At 34.1% G+C, this 23027-nt stretch overlaps 1 protein-coding gene across 3 annotated transcripts in view; it reads right to left on the reverse strand.

Annotated features, from left to right (window-relative positions):
- Positions 1 to 3910: 3910 nt before the first annotated feature.
- The window catches only part of CLASP2 (cytoplasmic linker associated protein 2), a 149675-nt gene continuing 130558 nt past the window's right edge, over positions 3911 to 23027 (reverse strand). For all 3 annotated transcript variants that reach the window (XM_023535014.1, XM_011363366.2, XM_011363291.2), the window contains 8 exons: positions 22823 to 22929; positions 21549 to 21702; positions 18606 to 18834; positions 11732 to 11925; positions 11097 to 11225; positions 9001 to 9207; positions 7391 to 7507; positions 3911 to 5633 (listed from right to left, as the gene is read on the reverse strand). In XM_023535014.1, coding sequence (XP_023390782.1) covers positions 5547 to 5633; positions 7391 to 7507; positions 9001 to 9207; positions 11097 to 11225; positions 11732 to 11925; positions 18606 to 18834; positions 21549 to 21702; positions 22823 to 22929 — 1224 coding nt within the window. In that variant the 3' untranslated portion in view covers positions 3911 to 5546. The remainder of the gene's footprint in view (positions 5634 to 7390; positions 7508 to 9000; positions 9208 to 11096; positions 11226 to 11731; positions 11926 to 18605; positions 18835 to 21548; positions 21703 to 22822; positions 22930 to 23027) is intronic.

The raw sequence follows: 23027 nt of genomic DNA on the forward strand, positions 1-23027 counted from the left end.
AGATGCCCAGCAGGTGCTCAAATATTTAATATTAAAGGTAACCAGAACCAGATTAATAGAGACCAATCTATAAAAAACTGTAGCCTAAAAACATCTCACTTCTGAAGTTTTCAGAGTACGTAAAATTGAAGTGTTTGCAACATTAATTCTAATCATGCTCTACTTCTGCTTAAGCTTTCAGTGAACTCCTTAGTTCAGTTAGATTATTCGTTAGAATACATGTTAGAATATCTAATACTCCATCTGGGTCATTCCCCGACTGCTATGCCATATTCCAGCAAAACCAAGCTGTGTAATTAGATGGCCAGAGGGGGAGACATGAGACATGTTTTGCCTGGAAAGCAAATTCAACATAACTTGAGAAAACAAAAACTTTTGAAATAAAACCACTGAAATATAAAGCTACATGCAAGTTTCTTGTGAGGATACACAGATTAATCTTTTTGGGTTGTGGATAGTTTTAAAGGAAAAGGGAGTGAGATTATTTTACATTTACCAGAAGAAATCATGGTTTCAAAAGAACCAGTGACATGTCCTAATACTTTGTTTCGTACATTGCTGCCTCGCTGTTTTGTTTTCCTCTGCTCTATAACCCCAAAGAGTCTCAGACCATTTAGATTTTAAACTGACAAGCATCACCTTTTCTTCTAGGAAATCTTCCATGATTATACCTTATATGTGCATGCCCCAACCCCCACCCCTCAGCTCCTATTGTATCTTGTTATTTCCTTCTCTTTTTTTAATGTTATTTTATATTATAGCACTAACCACACAATATTATTGTAATTTGCTCTACTCTGTCTCCTTGAAGGCAGGTAGTCAGATATCTATTGCTTGGATGAATGTAGTTAAATTTTACATACTGAAATTCTAAAATATATAAAGATATCGTTTTATTTTCCTGTTTTAGGTCATTATTACAAGAATAATTTAAACTCAGCTATTTAAATATCTAGTATATCTTTAAATAAGCAATGCCTTTCTATACTTAGCAATTTTGTATTAAAGCCATCAATAAAATTGCCTAATTTTTGTGTATTGTGTCAGATAGCAATCTAAGTTTATTCTTTTGCATGTGGCTTTCCAGTTTTCTCAACACCACTTATTGCAGAGGCTTTCCTTTCTCTAATGCATGTTTTTGGCTCCATTGTTGAAAATCAGGTGCCCATATATGTGTGTTTATTTCAAGGCTCTCATTTCCTTTCCATTGGTCTGTGTGAAACAATAAAATACATAGAAGAAAACATAGGTACTAAACTTATGGACCCTGGTTTCAGAGTTTTTCAAAGGCCAGGGAAGTAAAAGCAAAAATTAATGAATGGGACTACACTGAACTAAAAAGCTTTTGCACAGCAAAAGAAATCATCAAAAAAAGGCAATCAACTGAATGAGAGAAGATATTTGCAAATGGTATTTCCAATAAGAGGCTACGATTCAAAATATCTAAAGAACTCAAACAACTCAACAACCAAAAAAACCAAACAATCCAACTAAAAAATGGGCAGAGGACCTGAATAGATACTTTTCTCAAGAAGACATACAGATGGCCAAAAGATAAATGAAAAGATGCTCAACTTCACTAGCAATAAGAGAAATGCACATTAAAACCACAATAAGATACCACCTCACACCTGTTAGAATGGCTATTATCAATGAGACAAGAAATAACAAGTGTTGGAGAGGATATGAAGAAAAGAGAACCCATGCGCATTGCCGATGGGCATGTAAGTTGGAGCTACCTCTATGGAAAACAGTATAGAGGTTCCTCAAAAAATTAAGAATAAAGTAACCACATGACCCAATAATCCCTCTTCTGTGTATCTACTCGAAAACTTAAAAAATACTTATTCATAAAGATGTTTGTACCCCTATGTTCACTGCAGCATTATTCACAATAGTCAAGACATGGAAACAATCTAAGTGTCTTTCAACCGATGGTTAGGTAAAGAATATGTGGTATATATATATACAACAGAATATTACTCGGCCATAAAAAAGATGAAATATTGCCATTTGCCACAACACGAATGGATATTAAAAGTATTGACAAGTGAAATAAGTAAGACTGGAAAGGACAAGAACCATATGGTCTCACTCATAAGTGGGATATAAAACAAAAAGCAACAAACAAACTAACTCATAAACACAAGCAACAATATGGTGCTTACCACAGGGGAGCGGGGCGTGGAAGGAGGATAAAGAGGAGAAAAGGGGGTCAAATATATGGTGACAGAAGGAGAGCAGACTTTGGATGGTGAACACTCAATGCAGTATACGCGATTATAAAATCATACACTTGAAACTTATATAGTGTTATTAATGAATGTTACCCCCAAAAATTTAATTTAAAAAAATAACTTGCTTAGTATGAAATAAGAATATAACTATTTGTTATAAGAATAGTCAGTGAAGATCAATAGCCAAGATTATTCTGCACATATACCAAGGAATACTCTGCTGCCCTTAGAAGTCATCCTACAGAACAAAGGATTAATATATTAAAAATGTATTGTTAAATACATGTATAGAAGAACAGAAGCATTCAAAATATTAGCTAATTCTAATCTTATTCTTCTGGTTAACAAAATTTAGTGTTCTCTTACAGTTTTAGTATTATATCCAATTCATTATCTTAATACTCCACAAAATAGCAATACATTATCTCGAATGGTGCTATTAGAGATAAATTTTTCTTCTTCAGTTTTCGTTATTTTCCAAATATGCTACAATAGAGATGGGTATCTTTTTAACTGGTAGTATTTTATAAGCTTAATTCTAGACCTTTCTTTTGCATAGCTATAAAACTACAGTAATTGCAATAAAATGAACTAAAACAGTACAGGAAGCAAAGATGTCAAAGATTAAGTAAAAGAACCCTTATATATTCTGGAGTAATATATTAATCCTCATTTCTATTTACTGTAAATATTGTTCTAAATTAACAATTAAAAAATAGATCTGGCCTGATAAGAGTTCAGTCTTCTACTGTAAGGCATAATTTGGTCAAAGTCATTTTGACCTAAAATTTATAAAAATAAACTATGAAGGATACAGTAAATTTACTCCAAATTTGAAACCTCAGGTTCAGATAATATCTTACATGAAAATGTCAGAAGTCTATTACAGATTTTGAAAAGCCACAAGAAACAAACATGTTTTATAATCAAGAATTATAGACTTTTAATGAGTTCTGAGCAGAAAAATGACACTGATAATCAATTTAGGGGAGAAAAACAGGAAAACCAAATATCACCAGCAGCTTTTTATCACCATTCTTTAATAGCTGATATTAAATATGTTTCGGGAATGAACAAATTAAGGGTATATTATATATAGCAATCTGAATAGGCAATAAGACTTTCTTGAAGTCTTATCAATGAAAATTATAGAATCTTAAACATGACTTTTTCATGTTTTTATGTATTAGCTTTCACGTAGTCACATTAAAACATACTTTTCTGTTATTGAGTTCATTTCTGAGTGCCTGCCTTTAGATGCCAGGTGCTTGATTTAACTTTTCAAGTAGAGTTATTATTCAGCTTAAGTCCCTTATTCAGATGTCAAAAGTAGTTAAAGCACTTTTGGACCTTAAAGAAGTCAAAATTAAATCAATATTTACATTAAAAATGATTATAAAACATGGTAAAGCTCATGGAACATAAAACATTACTGAGAAGAGTTGAATGTTTAAAATACCTTTTAGTCTTAAAGATGAACTATAATATACACATGCATAGATAGCAATATATATTTGATTGTGGTTGCTATTTTTGATCTTTTCTCCTCAGATGTACTTATAAAGTTCATGAGACTACCATTGATACAGGACCTTCTAAAGATTTTTAAAAACTTAGTTATGAGATAAGTGACTTATCACACAGTGAGACAGAAAAACAACTGATATACATTGTTATTTTTTTTCAAGTAATGTTATGTACAGTTTTATTGCCAGTATATGCACAACAGTAAGCATAGAACTATAAATACACAATGTAATTAACAGTAGAAAACAAAATTGTTACAGGTAAAGGGGAGGAGATATAGAGAAACTTTTCCTGCTGCTAGAACAGAAACAAAGGTAAAAGCCTGACAAATCATCATCCATTCAGTACTCTTGTCTTAAATTCTTTACATACATTTCTACATTTTTTTTTTCAATTAAACAAACAAAGTACAGGTATTTCTGTAACAACAGCAAAGTGCTTCCCTAATAGCTATTTGCTTTTCCAGTCAAATTCACTTTATGTTAGGATTTAAAAAAAGTCAAGATGAGAAATCATTAGTATCCTGGTTCCAAATTATCAATTTGCCCTTCACCCAAACTAGTAATTTTTGAAAGTTGGCTGCACATGAAAAGAATAGATGTAGCAAAAGGTGATTTAAAAAAATAACAGAAAATCACCTTTTAAGTAGTTCTCCTAAAGACACTATATAGGCAGCAGCTGAGATAAAAGTATTAGCCCTGAAGAGGTAGAGAATTTGAGCCTATTATACAAGATAACAGCCTTGGCACCATCTTCTCTCTCATCAGGATCAATGTTTTCAAGTAAGACAATTTCATGGTAAAAGGAAACCAGGTTCCACCATTTAAAGAAAAGGTGCTGGTCAACTCCCATGTCTCAATAATTAGTATGTTAATAAATGAGAAACAGAAGACCGTCAAGGACACACATGCACTTGATTTTTTTTGTCTGTTTCCATTATCAAGTTTATTCATAAGTGAATTTGATATTAATAAATACAAAAAAGCATCATTCACAACAAAGATAAACAAACCAAAAAACCCTGCAATGAAACCTTCTATTTTAATAAGTATCAAGAAAAAACAGGCAGATGATTTGGTGCAGCTTTTCTTAAGGGATCATAGAGGGGACGTGGGTTTAAATAAAGATGACAAGATCAGTAACCAATAAACAATATCAGTTTTACAAAACTGGCTGATTCTGTAACATTTTCCTTTGAGGTTTTAAACTATAGATCACATCAAAGAAGTTGCAACCAATGACATATATCACCATCACACCAACAGAGTCCAGCTGTAGTTCAAATTAGTCCTGCTTTGTTTCACGTCATTTCAATTATTTCTAGCATAGGACATGATAGAGAACAAAACTCAAAGTAGCAATAAAAATATTACTCTGCTTTTGAATAAAGGCAAAAATGTTTTAGACTGTTAAACTTTTAAAGCTTTAAGCATTCCTGTTTAACCAGCATTAAAAAAAAATTTATACAATCGTAACACTGGCAAAGGTTAACGGGAAGACAAAGAAGTACAAACATGTGAAATGATGAGTTAGATTAAAAATTACTTTATATTGATCAACTGTTGTTAATACTGCTTCTTCCTGAATTTGGAATAACTATCATCAAAGTTACATGCAGACTGAGGTTAGCCCTCTGTTACAGAAAATACAAAACAAAACAAAAAACTAAAACTGGGAAACAATGGTAAGTTCCAAAAGATGTATCTGAAAATTTCCTTTCATTGATGAGGGTGGTCTGTCTGTCTTTTCTTTTAGAGACCTGGTTCACTTCGATCAGCTTCACTAACTTTGTCCAGAAACATCAGTAGTGGGATCAGCTCCTCCAGAACCTGTTTGTGCACGTCTGATGTAAAGATTCAGTAGCTTCATCTGCAGATTCAAGCCAAACAAGTCATTGGAACAAGCTGCTCTAAATTACAGTATGATGTTCATTAAAAATTATATATATATATATGCTCTGAAAGATAGGTTTTAGTCTTAGGAGTTATAATGCCCAAGTTATTGTTGATAATTAAGAATTACAAAATTTTTTTTTAAGTTTCAGTGTGTTCATGACTGGGTATTTTAGAATGTCTTTTCAAAAAATGCTGTAGTGATAACATATAAAACTTCAAGTAAATTTAGAAAAATATGTCACCATTCAGACAATGACAAACATTTGAGCACTATGGGCTTTACAATATACTAACTGCTTTACAGTAATCTCTTTCTATCTTCACGACATTTTATAGATAAGGACATTGAGATACAGAATGTGTAAGTCACTGCCTAAGGTCACAGGGGTAGGTAAGAAGTGGGCCAGAATAGGAAATTAGGCACTTGGGTTCCAGGACCCAAGATCTTAAGACCACTATGCCACTGCCCTCCTAAAAAAAATGTTTTTGATTTCTGTTATCATTTTGTGGTTTTTACTGTATGAGATATTTTTATAAAGTTTATAGTCAGTGCATATACAATTCTGCATTCTACTTTTTTCATCTAATGTCATTTCCAAATATTTTTTTCTCCACCTAGCTATTGTCTTATGCAACATTATTACCGGTTGCCTAGTATTCCGATAAAGTGCTAAATTCTAATTCTTCTACAGACAACTCTGATTTATCAGGCCTAGCTTAAGCTTATCACAAAAGTTAGGATACTTTTCTCTTTGAAAACCACTATGTTGTTGAAAGTTTGCTTTTTAAAACATTAACTCTTTGATCCAAGGGTTTTTAGCAGTGTCCATGGGATTCAGAGGCTCACTGAATCCTCTGATATTATGTGTAAAATTTCCTTTATGTACTTATTTTTCTTCAAATGAGATTTTACCTAAATCTCGAAGTGAACTACAACCCAGAAAGGGTTAAGAACCATGCTTTAATCTATAACCAATATAGGTATTTAATGTAAGGTGTATACCTGAGCTTATTCTCCTTTATATGTATTTTTTTCTGCCTTGTTGCTACTTTAAAAATAAATATGATCAGAGTAATGACAATTGTAAGGATTTTGGGAAACTCTTTAAATGAAGGTGTGTCTCCTGTTAACTGGTTCATAAGCCATAATTTAACAATCATAGTTATCTTTACTCCTTAGAACTGATTTCAAAATTTTGACAGTATCAAAGAAATGAGGAAAGCAAGACTTATTTTATTATTTAAGTCTTAATAATTGGAACATTTATTTTAATATACCAAATCAAAGTTGTATATTTATCTGGATCATAACAAGAAAAATAAATATTTATCATAGTTCATACAGGAAAATTTTAAATATATTCAAGTGTTCCATATTTAGGGAGATATAAAGTTATCCATGGATATATAACCCTATTTATTTTTAATTAAACTGTCCTTGGGGATAAGAATTTGGTTGTGGGAGTGGCAAAGAGGTACATTGGCTATTACAAATAACTAGAAACTATAGGCATTTCTTTTACAGCAATCTACCAAACTTCTGACTTCACCTGAGTGACAAATGTGAAAATAGAAATAGCTAAAATGCAAACAGTAGGAGGAATAAACTGGATGCTCAAAGCCTGACTTATTAAAAGCTGAATACAAATTTACCCTTTAATACACACAAAGAACCAAATTTTGAAGAATGTACCACGACCACCATCCTTAGAACAAAGCAGAGCTACTTACTTTACTGCCAGTGAGCTGACTGAGATGTGGTTTTAGTTCATCACCAATTACCGCATGAACAGCCACCAAGCAGAAGACACAAGCTTTCCGAACACTGCTTTCTGAATTATCATAACCCTAGGGAGAAGAGTCTTGTTAGCACTCTTGGGGGATCTGAGAAAAGTACCATTCCAACAGAGACAGAAGGTGCAACTCGAAGATGAGCTCTCAAGGGTACTGAGGAGAGAAAGCTTAACTGACCGATTACCTTTTCAATCTTTTCAGGCAGAGACATGTCTTTCTCTTTCCATCTCCCCTTTGGCACCTCCACTCTACTGTCAGCCTTCCTTATCAGGTTCTTATTTAGCCTGGAAAGCTCTCTCCCTGCAAAATGTCTCCAGCTAAACCCCGCTGCAGCGCACAGCTTTAGGGAACTCAAAAGTTCTTTACTATGAAATAAAACCTCCACTCCTTGGCCTGGCAGTCAAGGTTCGCCTATAATCCAGGCTGAATTAAACTTAATCCCTGTTCCATCCCTATCATTACTCAAAACTATTTATCCAGCAAACATTTATTCAGGACCCATTATATGTATGACATATAAATTTATATATATTCTGTTCTTAGTACTAAAGCATAGACAAGAAACAAAGATATTTGGATCTTATCTTCAAGGACCTCATAATTGAGTGGGTGATGTTAGGGCCTACTCACAAAGGTAATACTATACATGCACAAAGAAATGACTAATTCTTTTAATATATACACTAGGGGTCTTAATATATACACTATGTAACATCAGTCAGCCATTAAAGTTACATTATAGAATATTTATTGAGTGGAAAAAGTTGACAATCTATGATTAAGTTAAGCAAAACATGTTACAAAGCATGATCCCATTTTTGTTAAAATGTTTATGTGGATGGGTTTGTATGCATAGGAAAAACCACATATTGATGACTGTAAATTAGTAGAACATTTGTAGAGAAATCTGGCAATACCTAGGACTCCTACTTCTAGATATATATATAAGTAATTTTGTTGTAATATTTATGTTGGTTAAAAAAGGGAAACAACCCATATATCCATCAACAGAGACGAAAGAAATTGTGGTATAAACATAAATGGAATATTATTTAGCCACAAAAAGGAATGAAATCCTAATACATGTTACAACATGCATGAACCCTAAAAAATTATGCTAAGTGAAATAAGCCAGCCACAAAAGGACAAATGCTATATGATTCTATTTATATGAAAAATCTAGAAAGTAGGACAGAGACAGAGAGTAGAAAGGGATTACCAGGAACTGGCAGGACAGGGAATGGGGAATTATTAATTAATGGGTACAGTTTCTGTTTGGAATGATTAAAAAGCTCTGGAAATGGATAGTGGTGATGGTTGTATAACATTATGAATGTTATTTAAAGCCACCAAATTGCACACTTAAAAATGGCTAAATGGTAAATTTTATATTATGTACATTTTACCACACACAGAGAGTTAGTTCTGTAAAGTTTTTGCTCTGAACATCCAAGACAGCAGGCAGGCTTGGTTACGCCATCAGTGTTGACTAAAATAACTGAATCCCAAATCTACTGCAGTTAATTCTTTCAAGCTTTGTTGCTTACCTGTATTAGGCCTGGCATAATCTCTGGCAAAAGCAGGTTAAGAGTTTCCTTGGACACTCTCTCTATCACTTTTGTTTGCATTTTGATTGCAGCAAGATTAATTGGGTAATCTGCAGTTTGGATGATAGGACAAAGCACTTTGATGCACTGTTCTGGACTGATTGAAGTGGCCAACACTGATGCAGCTTCCTCAGCTGATCTTACCACCTAAAACAAAGAGGATATTAAGCTGGAAAGTAATTTTTCAAAATGTTACGCTGTGTCTTGAAAGTACAAACTTCATGAAATAGGTTATAGGACATAATATCTAGAATCTGCTTTGAAAATACCATAGTAAACAAACATAAGGGTACAGATAAAACAGGGTTGGCAAAATGTCAGTAACTGCTGAAGATAAAAGATGCATTCATGGGGCTTCATTACACTGTTCTTTTTTGGGGTTCTTTTAATGTTAGCTAAAGCAACTTTTAAATCATATTGTAGTCTAGTTGCGCTGAGAAGTGGAGGCTCTATTTATCTAGACTATAATGTGGAGTCCTCTGCATCGGCTACACTGAAACCTTGCTCATTATGAGTGTCCATAGTTCCAAGAGTGTTTGTGCCCTTTTTATCACATTATTGCAAAATAAAACATTTCATTAATATGTTATCAAATTAATATGCTATTCCCCCTTCTGTTCATTAATGATTTTCTTTCCTTCTGCATTGGGCTTGAGGAAAGTAAAACACTAGCTTTGCAATGAAGAGAAGAAATGGCTGTCTATCTTCTTATTAGAATCTGTAATCTCTAAAGATGGTCTTGAAAACATGTAAAAATTATTGCCTTTGATGCTACTTTGGTAGTGTCTCCCTTATGATCTCAATCTGTGAGAGGTACTTAGAAAGGTACAGTGGAAAATACATTGGAGGTCAGACCAAGGGCTAATTTCCCCCACAGCACCTTAAGAATGTCAACTTTATCTTCTGTAAAAATAGGGATGCTACAAGGTTTATTGAGGTTAGAAGGTGGGTAACTAACTCGCAAATATTAGATAGTTTTTTAGACCTTCCGTGAGATGCTATAGATGTACCACTACTAAACAGCAGCTGGAAAAAAAAAAAGAAAACTGATTAAAAATCTACGTACATTTAAAAGTTATGACTCACTCTCCTATAAGGTTCACACTCCTATCTTTTGAAAAGTGAAATACCCAGAAGGTTTCAATTTCTTCATATCCTCACCAAAACTTTTTTTTTCTGGATTTTCGAAAAACTTAAATATACTGGGGTGACAGTGGCTAATAAAATTATATAGGTTTCAAATATACAATTCAGTAATATGTCACATGTATACTGCATTGTGTGTTCACCACCCAAAGTCAAATCTCATATATTTGATCCTCAGCAACTCTTCTTTTTCCCTAGTGAACTGGTATCTTACTGTGGTTTTAGTTGCATTTTCCTAATGACTAATGATATTGAGCATCTCTTTTCATGCACTTACATGGCCATTTGTATATCTTCTTTACAGGAATGTATACTCAGATCTTTTGTCCATTTTTCAATTGGGTTGTCTTTTTGTTGTTGAGTTATAAAAGTTTTTTATGTTTTATGATGTTAGTCCCTTATCAGACACGATTTGTAAAAATTTTCTACTCTGTTGGGTGTTTTTTCATCTTTTTGATAGTGTTCTCTGAAGCACAAAAGTTTTTAATTCTGATGAAGTCTGATTTATCTTTTTTTTTACAAGAGTAGTGATGCTGGTAATTCGGATATGCCGAGGAGAAGCCGTAAAGTGAAAAGGTGAGTATAGTACGAAACATTTTGGGAAAGAGAGAACGACTGCATCCACATAACTTTTATTACAGTATATTGTTATAATTGCTCTATTTTATTATTGGCTATCGTCGTTAATCTCTTATTGTGCCTAATTTATAAATTAAACTTTATCATAGGAATGTATGTATAGAAAAAATAATACATATAGAGTTCGGTACTATCCACAGTTTCAAGTATCCACTGGGGGTCTTGGGACACCTCTCCAGGGGATAAGGAGGGATTACTGTAATATCAGAAGTACTGAGAATAACATAATAATGTGATGTCAGGTAACTTACCTCCTTATGAGGATCTTTATGTGCTTCCAATGTTTTCATGACAGTCAGTTCTGCATAGTTTTTAAATCTTGCTGGTTGATGTCTTAAGATTTCTCTTAAAACCTTTAATGCCAAAGCCCTGATTGTAGGCTAAGAAGAAACATTTTAATGTTTTTAATATTTTCGGTAGACAATATTTTACATTTTCCATGTCTATAAATTAAGCATCTTAACATTGGGGTAGGAGTCAGGAGAATCATTGACAACTGCATAAAGTATGTCGTATATTACATAACTAAGTTTTCACATCTTTAGCTGGAAACATCACACATCTTAAATCTGTAAGAAATTGAGAACTACAGTCTATTAAAAAGAAAATTTTACTTCTGAACGAATCCAAATATACAAAACAAGCAACCAGTACTCTCCTATAAAAGTTCTGTCAGCAACTTCTCATTATTCCCATTGTCGACTGTTCAAAATTGCTAAAAGCTACTTGGTTTAGAGGAAGTACTTTATAGTGAAAATTTCACACAGAAAACAGCAGAAGAGACTCATTTTCCCAATTTCCAAATCTGTGTAGTGCTTGATTAACTGGCAAAGAGGCAATATAAGACAGGAAAAACTGGCCATTATTTACATATTCTACCGCTTACCTCTTTATCTCCAAGGGTTTCAAGCAGTAAAAGTAATATTGTTTTGAAGTGCTCATCCCAAACACTGAAAGATTCTTCCTGTGTCAGTTTCATAAGTTCATAGAGGGCAATTTTTCTTTCTTCTACACGTTCATTATGGTTAGACAGCTCCTTCAACAACTCAGCAACCAGGTCAGAATGGTCTAGGGAAAGATCTGTCAAAAGGACATGATATTAATTCTGTAACTTTATTGGTCAACTCTCACAGGTATGAGGATGACAACTTTATAAGATGAAACACAGACAATGCTGGTTGTAAAAAAAAAAAAAAAAAAAGTAATTTTCTATTGGTTATCCCCCAAACACCAATGCTAGTTTAAAACTTTTTATAATAAAAATTCACAAGAGAATAGTATAGTGAACCGCCTTTTAATACCCAGATTTAACAATTATCAAGATTTTACCATTCTTACTTCGTCTTTGTGCATTCCTCACTTTATTTTCTGAACATTTCTAGCAAATCCCAAATATACTATTTCATCCTTACATACTTCAGTATTCATTTATATGGAGTCATGCCAGGAGGCTCGTCATATTTGAATACTCCATTTTTAGTGATACCAATAATGATTAAGGGATTTGAGTGGTGACAACTTGATCCCACCACTGTAAAGCTCTCCATCAATCTTTTAACGAAGGTTTCACCCACAGATAGTTGCTGAATCAATTACTTCATTAGGAGTTAAAAATGGGCTGGAATTCTTCTGTAGAGACTAACTTTATCAACTATAGCCATTTTGATTAACCTGAAATATAGTTTGATAGAAAAGGCAGATACTTAATATATTTCCCTTTAACTTTCAGAGTCAAGCATTAGACCAATTAGGGAGCTTTCATTTGTTTTTGCTTTCTTTCTTAAAGTATAATTATGAACTCAATTTTATGAATGTTAAAGGACACTTACTATTATTTTTCAAGAAGTCATCAGATAGTGTTTTGAATAATTTTTGTAGAAAGAGTTAAATCTAAAAGTTTACATTAGAACATTATAAAATATCAAGAGTTCTTCTGAAATTCTTTTGATGATAAAATACATAAGTTCAGGCCCTGAGGAACTTGGGCAGGCAATGGCCTGAGCTTGTGCCATCGACTCTTTTCTGTCCTAAGTCCTTCTCTGAAATAAAATAACCACAGAATGTGGTGCCTGAGCCTGGAAGGCACATCTGGGGCCATTCCCTCTCCTGAGTCTCTAGGAAGGACAGCCGACACCATGGAGCTGTATTCTCTGTGAAACTACTTGGTATGAGCACGTTGGCCCTGTGTGGGAAAAGGCTGCTATTTATGCTGATCCTAACAGACCAAAGGCGGCTTGTGAATCTCGAATTTGGGAGAGGGCTGTTGCTTATTTTAAGAAAAGCTCAAGAGGAAAGAGCATTCTTCCCTAAAATGCTTTGAGGTTGCAGTTTACCAGATGGTTCACTATTGGTCCATAAAAACAAGCTAGTGTACCTCATCCAGCCAGCTGGTTAGCCTCTGACCTAGAGATACCAATGGTATGACAATATAGGTCTCAGGAAACACAAAACTACAAGTAAGGAAAGGAAAATTAAATTTCATTTAAGGGGATTCAGAAACCTGAGGAAAGGAAATCAATTTCAACTATTAGAACAGTTGACTTCTACTAGAGCAAACTAACAGATAATAAGGAAGTAAAATTGAACCAAAATGTAATGACAACATTCACTGACTATTAAAAAGAAGTCTGTTATGACGACTTTCATGGAACTACAATTAGAGCACTAAGAACCTCTGGTCCCCAAACACTCATATGCAGAGCACAAAAAGTGATCACTGAATTTAAAATCTTGAGGTAATCTGTAAAGAATGATCATCAAGGAGAACCAAATTAAGGTTTTGGAAGATCAAGGAGAACTTCTGCAAAATGCAAAGCAAAACTATGAAAAAAAGAGAAATTTGAGTTCACAGATAAGATCTTAACTTGGAGGAAAAAACTGTCTTGTAATAATTTCATTTGTATAGACCAACATTAGAACAATATTGCTGGTTTACTAAGTACTACGGCAGGATAAATATCTCTATAAACCTTGTAAAAACTACTCCTGGAAAGTTATGTTATCAGACTTCCACAGATGTCTGAGGATCATCCTGATAAGAGCTATTTTATTTCAGCTGAATAAATGGAATTCACAAGAAAATGATTTTCCAAGGATCTTAGATCTTTTCTCCATGAATATAGGCCTTGTAATTATGCTAGGAGATCATCGGAAATGACATATAATGGTACCGACAGATGACAGATAGGAAAATAACTTCCGCCAAAGAAAGCACATAAATTACTTGTTACAAAACTGAATGATTTATATTATACAAATGAGATAAACCTAAGGTACCAAATGAATTAAGGTACATTGTAATCAACTACATTTCCTCTCCTGACACAAGAGAGGCATTGTGGTCATATGAAAAAAACACAGGCTCTGGAGTCTTACCAAAACCTCTGCCTCTTACCTTTTGTATGACAGGAGCACATTCTTAATTATTGTGGAGGCTGTTTTCATATCAGTAAAATGGGAAAATAGTGCCCCCTCCTAGTGTCATGGTGAGGACCTGGGCCTGGAATACAATAAACTATACATATTTTCTTTGTGTCCTCATGACAAATATTGGCACAATTACGAGTCTGATATATTTTTGTTGCAGTGCTCAAAAAATATGGAATTTTCCTTCGACTTTGTAAACTGATATGAGTCTCCCTTGAATACAGTATCATCTTTATTAGAGGTAGTATTCTAGAATATTATAGTCCCTTGTAAACATTACAAAAATCATAATTAGATGTGGACACTAGTGTTTTTTTTTTGACTTGTTAATTTTGATAAATTTATCAGAAATGTGTATATCTGTCTATAATGTGTAGAGTCATGAGTGAGAGACATACTTAGTCTCAGAATTTTAAAACAATTTCCTTTACAGAAATTCAGACTTGAACAAAATATCTCCTCCTGAAAGTTTTAGGTTTTAAAAACAAAAAAAGGAAGAGAAATTTTGCATATTTGGGGGAAAAGAACAATGGAGATTAATAAATTTTTTTTTAAAAAGGATACTGTCAAACAAGGTTTCCCTACCTCAAAATTAAAAATAAAAATAGACAATAATTGAAAACAATTACAATATGAAGCTTGGAACAACTACTACTTTGGTTTAACTGAGGGATTATCCATCTTCAAGAAGTGTTTACTCTAGAAAAAAGGCTGCCTATGTTTCAGAAGTCAATCAAATATAATGCTATGAAGAAGAAATGTTCTCACGTTCAAAAATATTCTACCCAGTTTAGGTTTCAGTTACATAATTTCCAAACATGTCTTTAACAAATAGAAAATATGTGATCCTTAGTAAAGGAGAAGAGAATTAGAAAGTAAGGGAGTGATCTTGCTAAGCTGTCATAATTTTGGCTCTGTGGTATTTGTACTATATTAAGTCTCTTAACATGAGAAGTTAGTAAAAACATGATTCTTCAACCTCACAAAATGAAAATATTTTTTCATTCATCATAATTACGAATGATCAAGCCTGGGAACACAGATCATGGAGCAAAGTAAGGATTTCCACATGTGAGAGGGGGCAAAGTATGGGGTTTCAAAACTCAGCCAGGGTAAGAAGAGTGTGCATTTGGAGTGGTGACCAGGTGTGACCTATCAGAGTCCAAGCAAAATGAGAAGGGCATCCACGGGATTGCATGCTAGAGTCCAAGAAGGTTGAGGGTGTTCATGTGGAATGGCAAAACCCAGTAGGGTGAGGACTACATCTGTGCAAGTGAGGAGGTGGTGGTGGAGATGGAAAACTGGTTGCAGACAGGAGGATTGATCAGATAAATGAATATATTAAAGATAATGAGGCCAGGTTTCTGTCAGAAAAAAGGGGTTATCAATTAGATAGAAACTAGAATTAATCTCATGGTGCTAGACTGGAATTGGAATTATTGGTGTAAATACATAGCTTTGGAGAGAGAAGGAAATAAATAGATGTAAATACACACACTCCCTAGCTCTGGCCACTATGAGGTCAGAGGAGTAGTAACATCCCTCTAGTAGTGAGTATACCTAATGACCAGACTGCAGCCTTTAAAGACCATTTTCTATTGAAAGAAACCAAGGATGGATCCTTGGATAAGTGGTTGATTCCAGGATTAAAGCACGGACAGTACAACATTTTGTTGTGCCATGTGTAAGAATGAGGACATATCGAAAGGATACAAAAGCTAGATTAAATGTGTGATCCAGCTGGTCAAATCAAGGGCAATGTGAGCATTAAACTAAATAATGTTAAAAACTATAACCCACTGAATAGGAAACCATGAATCCATACAGTTATAAATACGTAAACAAAATTTTTATAAATAAATTTTAAGTTTAATGAGGAACAAGATATTTACAGTTTTAAACTACCTCTCCACAAAACACTTATTTATTACAAAAAGAATAACTTCCCAGTGGAGGAGCCCGGTAATACCATTATAATTAAGCAATCAAAGTTAAATCACCAGTCATGGGGCAAAGTGGAATCATGTATTACTTCTGTGATACTAATGCAAGAGTACATATCCTGAATCCAATCATGAGAGAACATCAGACAAACCAAAATTGAGGGAAATGCTACAAAATAACTGGTCTCTAACCTTCAAAAGTGCTGTGGTCTTGAGAGCCTAGGAAAGACTCAACACTGAAGGAGACTACAGAGACAATAATTAAATGCAATATGAGATTCTAAACTGAATTCTCTAACTCTGAGATACTATTGGGACAATTGACAAAATTCTAATGGGGTTTAAATCCTATTAATGTATTGATGATAATTTCCTGATTGTTATGATTATATTTGGCAGCAGTCCTCAACCTATTTGGCACCAGGGACCGGTGCTCCTATGAGAATCTAATGTCTGGTGATCTGAGGTGGAGCTGAGGTGGTGATGCTAGCGATGGAGAGCGGCTAAAAATATAGGTGAAGCTTTGCTAGCTGACCTGCTGCTCACCTTCTGCTGTGTAGCCCGGTTCCTAAAAGGCCATGGACCAGTACCGGTCCACAGCCTGGGGGTTGAGGACCCCTGATGTAGGACATTGTCTTTGTTTATAGAAAGTACATTCTAAAGTACTTGGGGTGATGGTGATGGAGTTATCAGTTCAGCAAGTTACTTTCACATGGTTCAAGAAAAAAAGTTCTTTGTACTATACCCCCAACTATTATTAGCTTTTGATTATTTTAAAATTACACACACACACACACACACACACACACACACACACACACACCAGCTAAGGCAAGAAATGTCAGTAGTCCCAATTCGGTCTGCCAGTTTATGGCTTCTGTGCATAAATAATTTAAAAACATTTAAAATTGCTAATGCTAAGTCTCAATTACTAGGCTGTTGCTACTACACAGGGTTCAAAGGGCACTTTCAAGGTAGGTACAATTTATTCATTTCTGTTCTGTTATGCTATTGTAACTTAACTTCTGCAAAAGTGTTAACTATTTGTGACAGATTAAAACACACCAAAGTGCACAATTGTGGCAATTTTAAAGACTCTGGTGTAATTTAGACAGTCTGGTAAGTGTGATAATTCTGCCTTTGTGATATTTGTGATATAGTAAGTCTCTTGACATGTTGGTAAAAACATGATTTGTCAACCTCGTTAGTAATCAAAGAAATACAAATAAAGAAAATTTTCCATTTATCAAAATTATGAAAATTAAAAAAAATTTCTGATACCTAATCTCTCAACTTTCCTAATAATTAAGGAAATGTTTTGTTAGGATGGCCTATTTTATATCTGTCTGAGTCACAAAAATTAAAAATATGTAAACATTCTATGTTGGTGAGGAAATCAGCAGTACTTAAAACCGGCCAAAGGTTTTATGCTGGTAATTGGTTAGTTACTCTCAAAACTTAACTTACATACCCCTTAGATGAGCTATTCTACCTCTAGAAATCTTTTAGCGTTAATTACATGTATATATGCATAAAAATTTGTGCAGAAATATGTTCACTGACGGCAACATTGGGGAAATAAAGGAAAACCAGAAATACCTAAGTATAGAATCATAAGACAGTGTTGAGGGGGAGACTTTCAAGTTTATCTGCATATAGTTATGTATTATCATCTATTATTTGAGTCTTTGATTAAAAAAAATTCATAGATTATGTCATTTGTAGAGGAAATGATGTTATCCCTTATTATTAAAAATAACTAAAACATTTGTAGTATTTTTCCTTTCCAATCAGTTTTTATATATCTTTTTGAACCATATTGTATACTGTGATCAGAAGGGCAAGCAGTACAACATCTTGCATCTTCTTTTAGAGGTGACAAGTGAGACTCAGACAGGTCAACCAATTTACCAGGTTATGCAGCTTAGTAATGTTAGAGCTTAGTCTTAAGTTCATTGTATGTGTTAAAGTTTAGACCTAAGCTGACTCCAAATTCTAGATCGTAGCTTTCCCATATTTGGTCCTTGAAAATATCTTATTAAAAAATTTGTGTATGACTTCATGCTGAAAAGGCTATTGTAAAGAATGGGTATTTCTTCAAAGGATTTTGTCATTCTGATATGAAAATTAATGATTGCCTGATGTCTAGGAATACATTTATAAGCTATCATTAACTTCAGTGGGAGATCATTAGGGTTTTCTTCATTTTGAGGGTGATCTTAGGATGATTACTCTGTTTCTCATTCTTGGGAAGACATCTATCAAACTATCAGAAATAAACTCCTAGAAGATGGAAGAAAACATTATTATTCCATAATAATATATTTATTTTGCTTCATTGATTACTTGTCCTCTAAAACACAGGTAGTAGCAGTATGACAGAGAACATACCATCAGGAAATTGGTCGGCATCATCATCAAACATGGCCTCCTTGAGGGCAGACTTGTTGAAGGGACTGATGCTGTCGGAATAGTTATACGGATTATAATCTCGAGAGCGTGGAGATGAGTGGGCAGGCACGGAATGGAGCAATGAAGCTTTATTATCAAGGACTGTTTGGCTTGAGTCGGTAGCATCACCTCCTGCTCTTGGGTCAGACATTCCAGGACCACCACACATCTATTAATGGGAAGGGGAAGGAATAGGAAATGAACTCATTATCAAGTATCAATTCAAAATTAAAAAAAAAAAAAATTTCCCTACTGCTTGAAAGCCTATTTTAAAAAAAGGTTAACAATCACCAGCTGGAAAAAATTGTGTAATGAAAATCAACATGATCAGTTAAAACTTACATTAAAAATGCCAAAGCTTAGGTAAAGAAACCAGGGCCACTGTGGGTAAATAAGAACCATAAAAGAATGCTGTCTCTGAAGATTGTTACAGTGATCTTACCAATGGCTTGATCAAACAATATATATAGTGTGATTAGCAACAGCTTCTCTATGCCAGTTAAAGATATCAAAGGACTTGCATTAGCAATACAGAAATAAAAAGCTGCCAAATTCCATTATTAAGGTAATAAATTATACAATGACAGTGTGTCAACAAAGTATAAGAAAACCAAATAAAAAAACCTGCTTAAAAAATGCCTAAAAGGACTCTATGACTTTTGAAAAGATGTCTGATGGAGTTTGTGCACATTAACATACTTATCAAAATAGCCATACTAACACTAATACTAATACGAGTATCAAAATCATTAGCATCACTGTCGCTACGAGTAATTATGAGCCAAGCCATTGGCTAAGTGCTTTACAAATATTCTTCAAGTATTTACTGTGTACCTATTACATGCCAGGCATCATTCTTGGCACTGGGGATATTATCAGTGAACAAAAGAGACAATGATGTCTACCCTAATGGAGTTTACACTCTGGTGGAGAGACAGAGACACTAAAAAATCATAATGAACGAGTAAAATATATGGTATAGAACAAGATGATTAATGCATGGGAGGCAGTGCAATATTAAAGGCATCCTGAGTGACGAGGCTGCAGATTAAATAGGGTGGTCAGGGTAGGATTCACTGAGAAGCCATTTGAACAAAGATTTGAAGAAAGTGAGGAAATTAACCATGGGGCTATCTGGAAGAAGAATTTTTAAGGCAGAGGAAATATCCAAGACAAAGGCCATGAGGCAAGAGCGTGCCCAGTAAGTTCAAGGAACAGCAAAGAGGCCAGTGTGGTTGGAGTACAGTAAACAGGTAAGAAAACAGTAGAGGAAGCCAGAGAAATACCAAGGGGAAAAAATCTATTGTGGAGATTTTGGCTTTTACTTTGAGACAAGGACTTCCTACTGAATTTTGAGTAGAGGAATGAGAATAGACAACAAGAGGCCAAAGGCAAAATCGAGGAGGCCAGTTAGGTGCCTGTTTTAACAATACAGGTGAGGGAATTGATGATGATGATGATGGCCAGATTCGGAAAGGCAGCAGTGAGAAGTGGTTTAATTTGGCTATATTCTGAAGATAGAGACAACAGATAACCTGGCAGATTGAGTATGGAACATGAGAAAGAGGAAGCAAGAACAACTCTTTTGTCCGAGGGTTTTGCTAGATAGGAAAGAGCAGTTTCAGAGGAAAAGATCAGGAGTTCAAATAGGAAGCCTGATGTATGAATATGGAGTTCAGGAGAGTTCAGGTCTGGGCTGGATGGAGTCATGTGATTTACTAAACTCACAATAACTTCTAAAGTATGCAGTAATATCTTATTTTCTTAATGAAGACACTGAGGTTTAGAAGTGATAATGTGACTAGCTAATAATTGCCATGAACCAGGATTCAAACTCACTTCTGCCAGAATCTACTACTTGAGCTCCCCACACTGCAATCTCTGGGAGCGGGGGAGAAGACATGTCTTAATTAAGGAGTGATTCTTACTAACCTGTTACTACTACCACTTGCAGTGTTTGGGACTGAGAATCTTAAATGTGAGTGGTAAGCTAATTTTTAGCATCCAGTTTACTAGGTCCATCTGCCAGCTAGGCATGGCGAGAAAAATAACAGCAGGAAAGAAGCCAGGAAGGCAGAGGAGGGAGCCCTTTAGGGATGTGCTGAGGCACTGCGATGTTCTACAATTTTGCAAACAATGAGAAACTACAGATTCCTTAGAAAATAGTGGGACGGCTTGTTTTGAGAAAAGCCTAAGCTGTCAAAGTCTAAGAAACAGTAAAAAAAAAAACAAAAAACAAAAAAACTGCTCTTTGTATAAACTGAACAATATTCACAAATGTCAGAAAGAAAGGTCATAATATTCTTAATTGGAGTCATACAAACGGATGATGCAAAACACTACACTTAGGTAAAAAAACTAAATGCATTATTTCATCTTACAAAGCCCATGTGATTGGCCCATGTTCCACTCCCCAATGCTTTCATAATGCTCCAACTATACTGGCTTTCAGCATATGCTCCAACTATACTGGCTCTCAACTGTACAAACCTAGTACCCATCTAAATGTCTTTGCACTTGCTATTTCTTTTAAGGAATTCTCCTCTCCATTATTAGATCTCAATATAAATGTCACCTTCTGATAGAAGCTTCCCCTGACCACTTAATCTAAAATATTCACTTTATATTCTAACCTAAAACTCTGTAGTACTCAGCTCTATCTGAAAATCTATGAAGAACTTGAGAATGATGACTTTGCCTTGTAAATCTAAGACCCAGAGCAGTGCCTGGTGCATAATAGATACTCGGTAAATATTTGTAGAGTGTGACTGACCCCTAGGAAAATTATATTTCAAAGTGACAGAAAGCAAAGTTTAAAAAAACAAACAAACTAAAAAACTCTTAATGAAAAAGTCTACAACATAAGAATATTCAACTACTCACTGAATCACCATCATCTTTTTTAGAATCCCTTTTCAATGGCTCATTCATATCTTCTTGACTACGGAAGCTGAAATTCTGAATTGCTTCAGTGACACCTCTAAGAGAGCTATAAATATCTTCAGAGTTCATATTTTCTGTGTCATAATCAAATGCACTATAAAAAAGAAAACTAATTTTTATTTATATGCAGCTTTAAAATACGAACACATTTCAGAAGATTATGTAGGATATTCATAAAGACAGGATTAGAAAATGTATGTTCCCCAAAGCAAAACAAAACCAGACGGCTAAAAATGGTTAAAGTACACGTTTCTTTATCCATCTATCAAGGGCACTTACAATGACTCAAACAATATAACAACTTATTTGTCTTTTTACCTTTAAAAATGTTCATATTAACTAGGGGTCAGCAAACTATGACCCCTGAAACCTAAGAATGTTTTTTACATTTTAAAAACATAAATAACACTGGACATGAATTCTATAATCAAATTCTAAAATTCAACTGAGCCTGGAATTTAGCTATCAAGATTGTTATATATGTATAACATGGAAGAAATAGCCTAGATGATAAATTTGCAATATATTTTTCTTCCTTAGATGCTGATGAAGTATCCTATGATTGTAATGAATATGATGAGGCATGCTATGATATATATGGCTAAAAACAAAAATCTAGCTAATAACTACAAATATGGACTACTATCTTTTAAAAGGATGAGGAAGAAGAAAAACTATTAGTTTATTAATGAGTCAAGAACTTCATTGAAATACAGCTCATGCTTGAATTGCCCAAGTGTGTGAAAATTACACATCTTATATTTTATACTAAGGATCAATATCAGAGTCACAATTTTTCCTAAGAAGTATACTCAATGCCATTTTATATTTATCCCTTCTCTATTTTTTCTTCCTCATTTTTTATGTTTTTGTTTATAAGCTTTTTTTCCCCATTAGATCTAAACAACCATCATTATAACTTGACCTCATCATGTGTACTAAGTAGTATAAATGAAAGACACATTTGCAATTTATTGGATTTGTATAGCATATCTGAGAAACTTAATTATGCTATTCAAAGTAACAAACACTAATTTATAAAAGCTGCATCAATAAGTTTTCTTTTCACTTAACATAAAATTTTTTGAATCTGTTTAGTTTTTGTGTGTATCATCTTTCAAGTCAAGTGGAAATCAACTGGAATTATATTACTGTTTTTCTAAGAATGAGAATCTGCAATAACAAACCATGATGGAAAATTACCCTCTTGTTACCTTGGAGATAAAGTATTCTGTGATGTATTGGTAGGAGAAGTAAGAGGACTGGACCAGTTGGCTGGTGAACGTGGTGTTGGTCTTGTCAAAGGGCTCCCCATGGAACTCTGTTGGAGAGAGTCAAATAAATATTAACATATGATAGGGAAGTTCAACTAAAAGTTCAACTTTCTCTCCATTCAGAAATCTAACCCTTTAGTCTTTT

The sequence above is a fragment of the Pteropus vampyrus genome, unplaced genomic scaffold (assembly GCF_000151845.1).
Source record: "Pteropus vampyrus isolate Shadow unplaced genomic scaffold, Pvam_2.0 Scaffold1, whole genome shotgun sequence".
Lineage (NCBI taxonomy): Eukaryota > Metazoa > Chordata > Mammalia > Chiroptera > Pteropodidae > Pteropus > Pteropus vampyrus.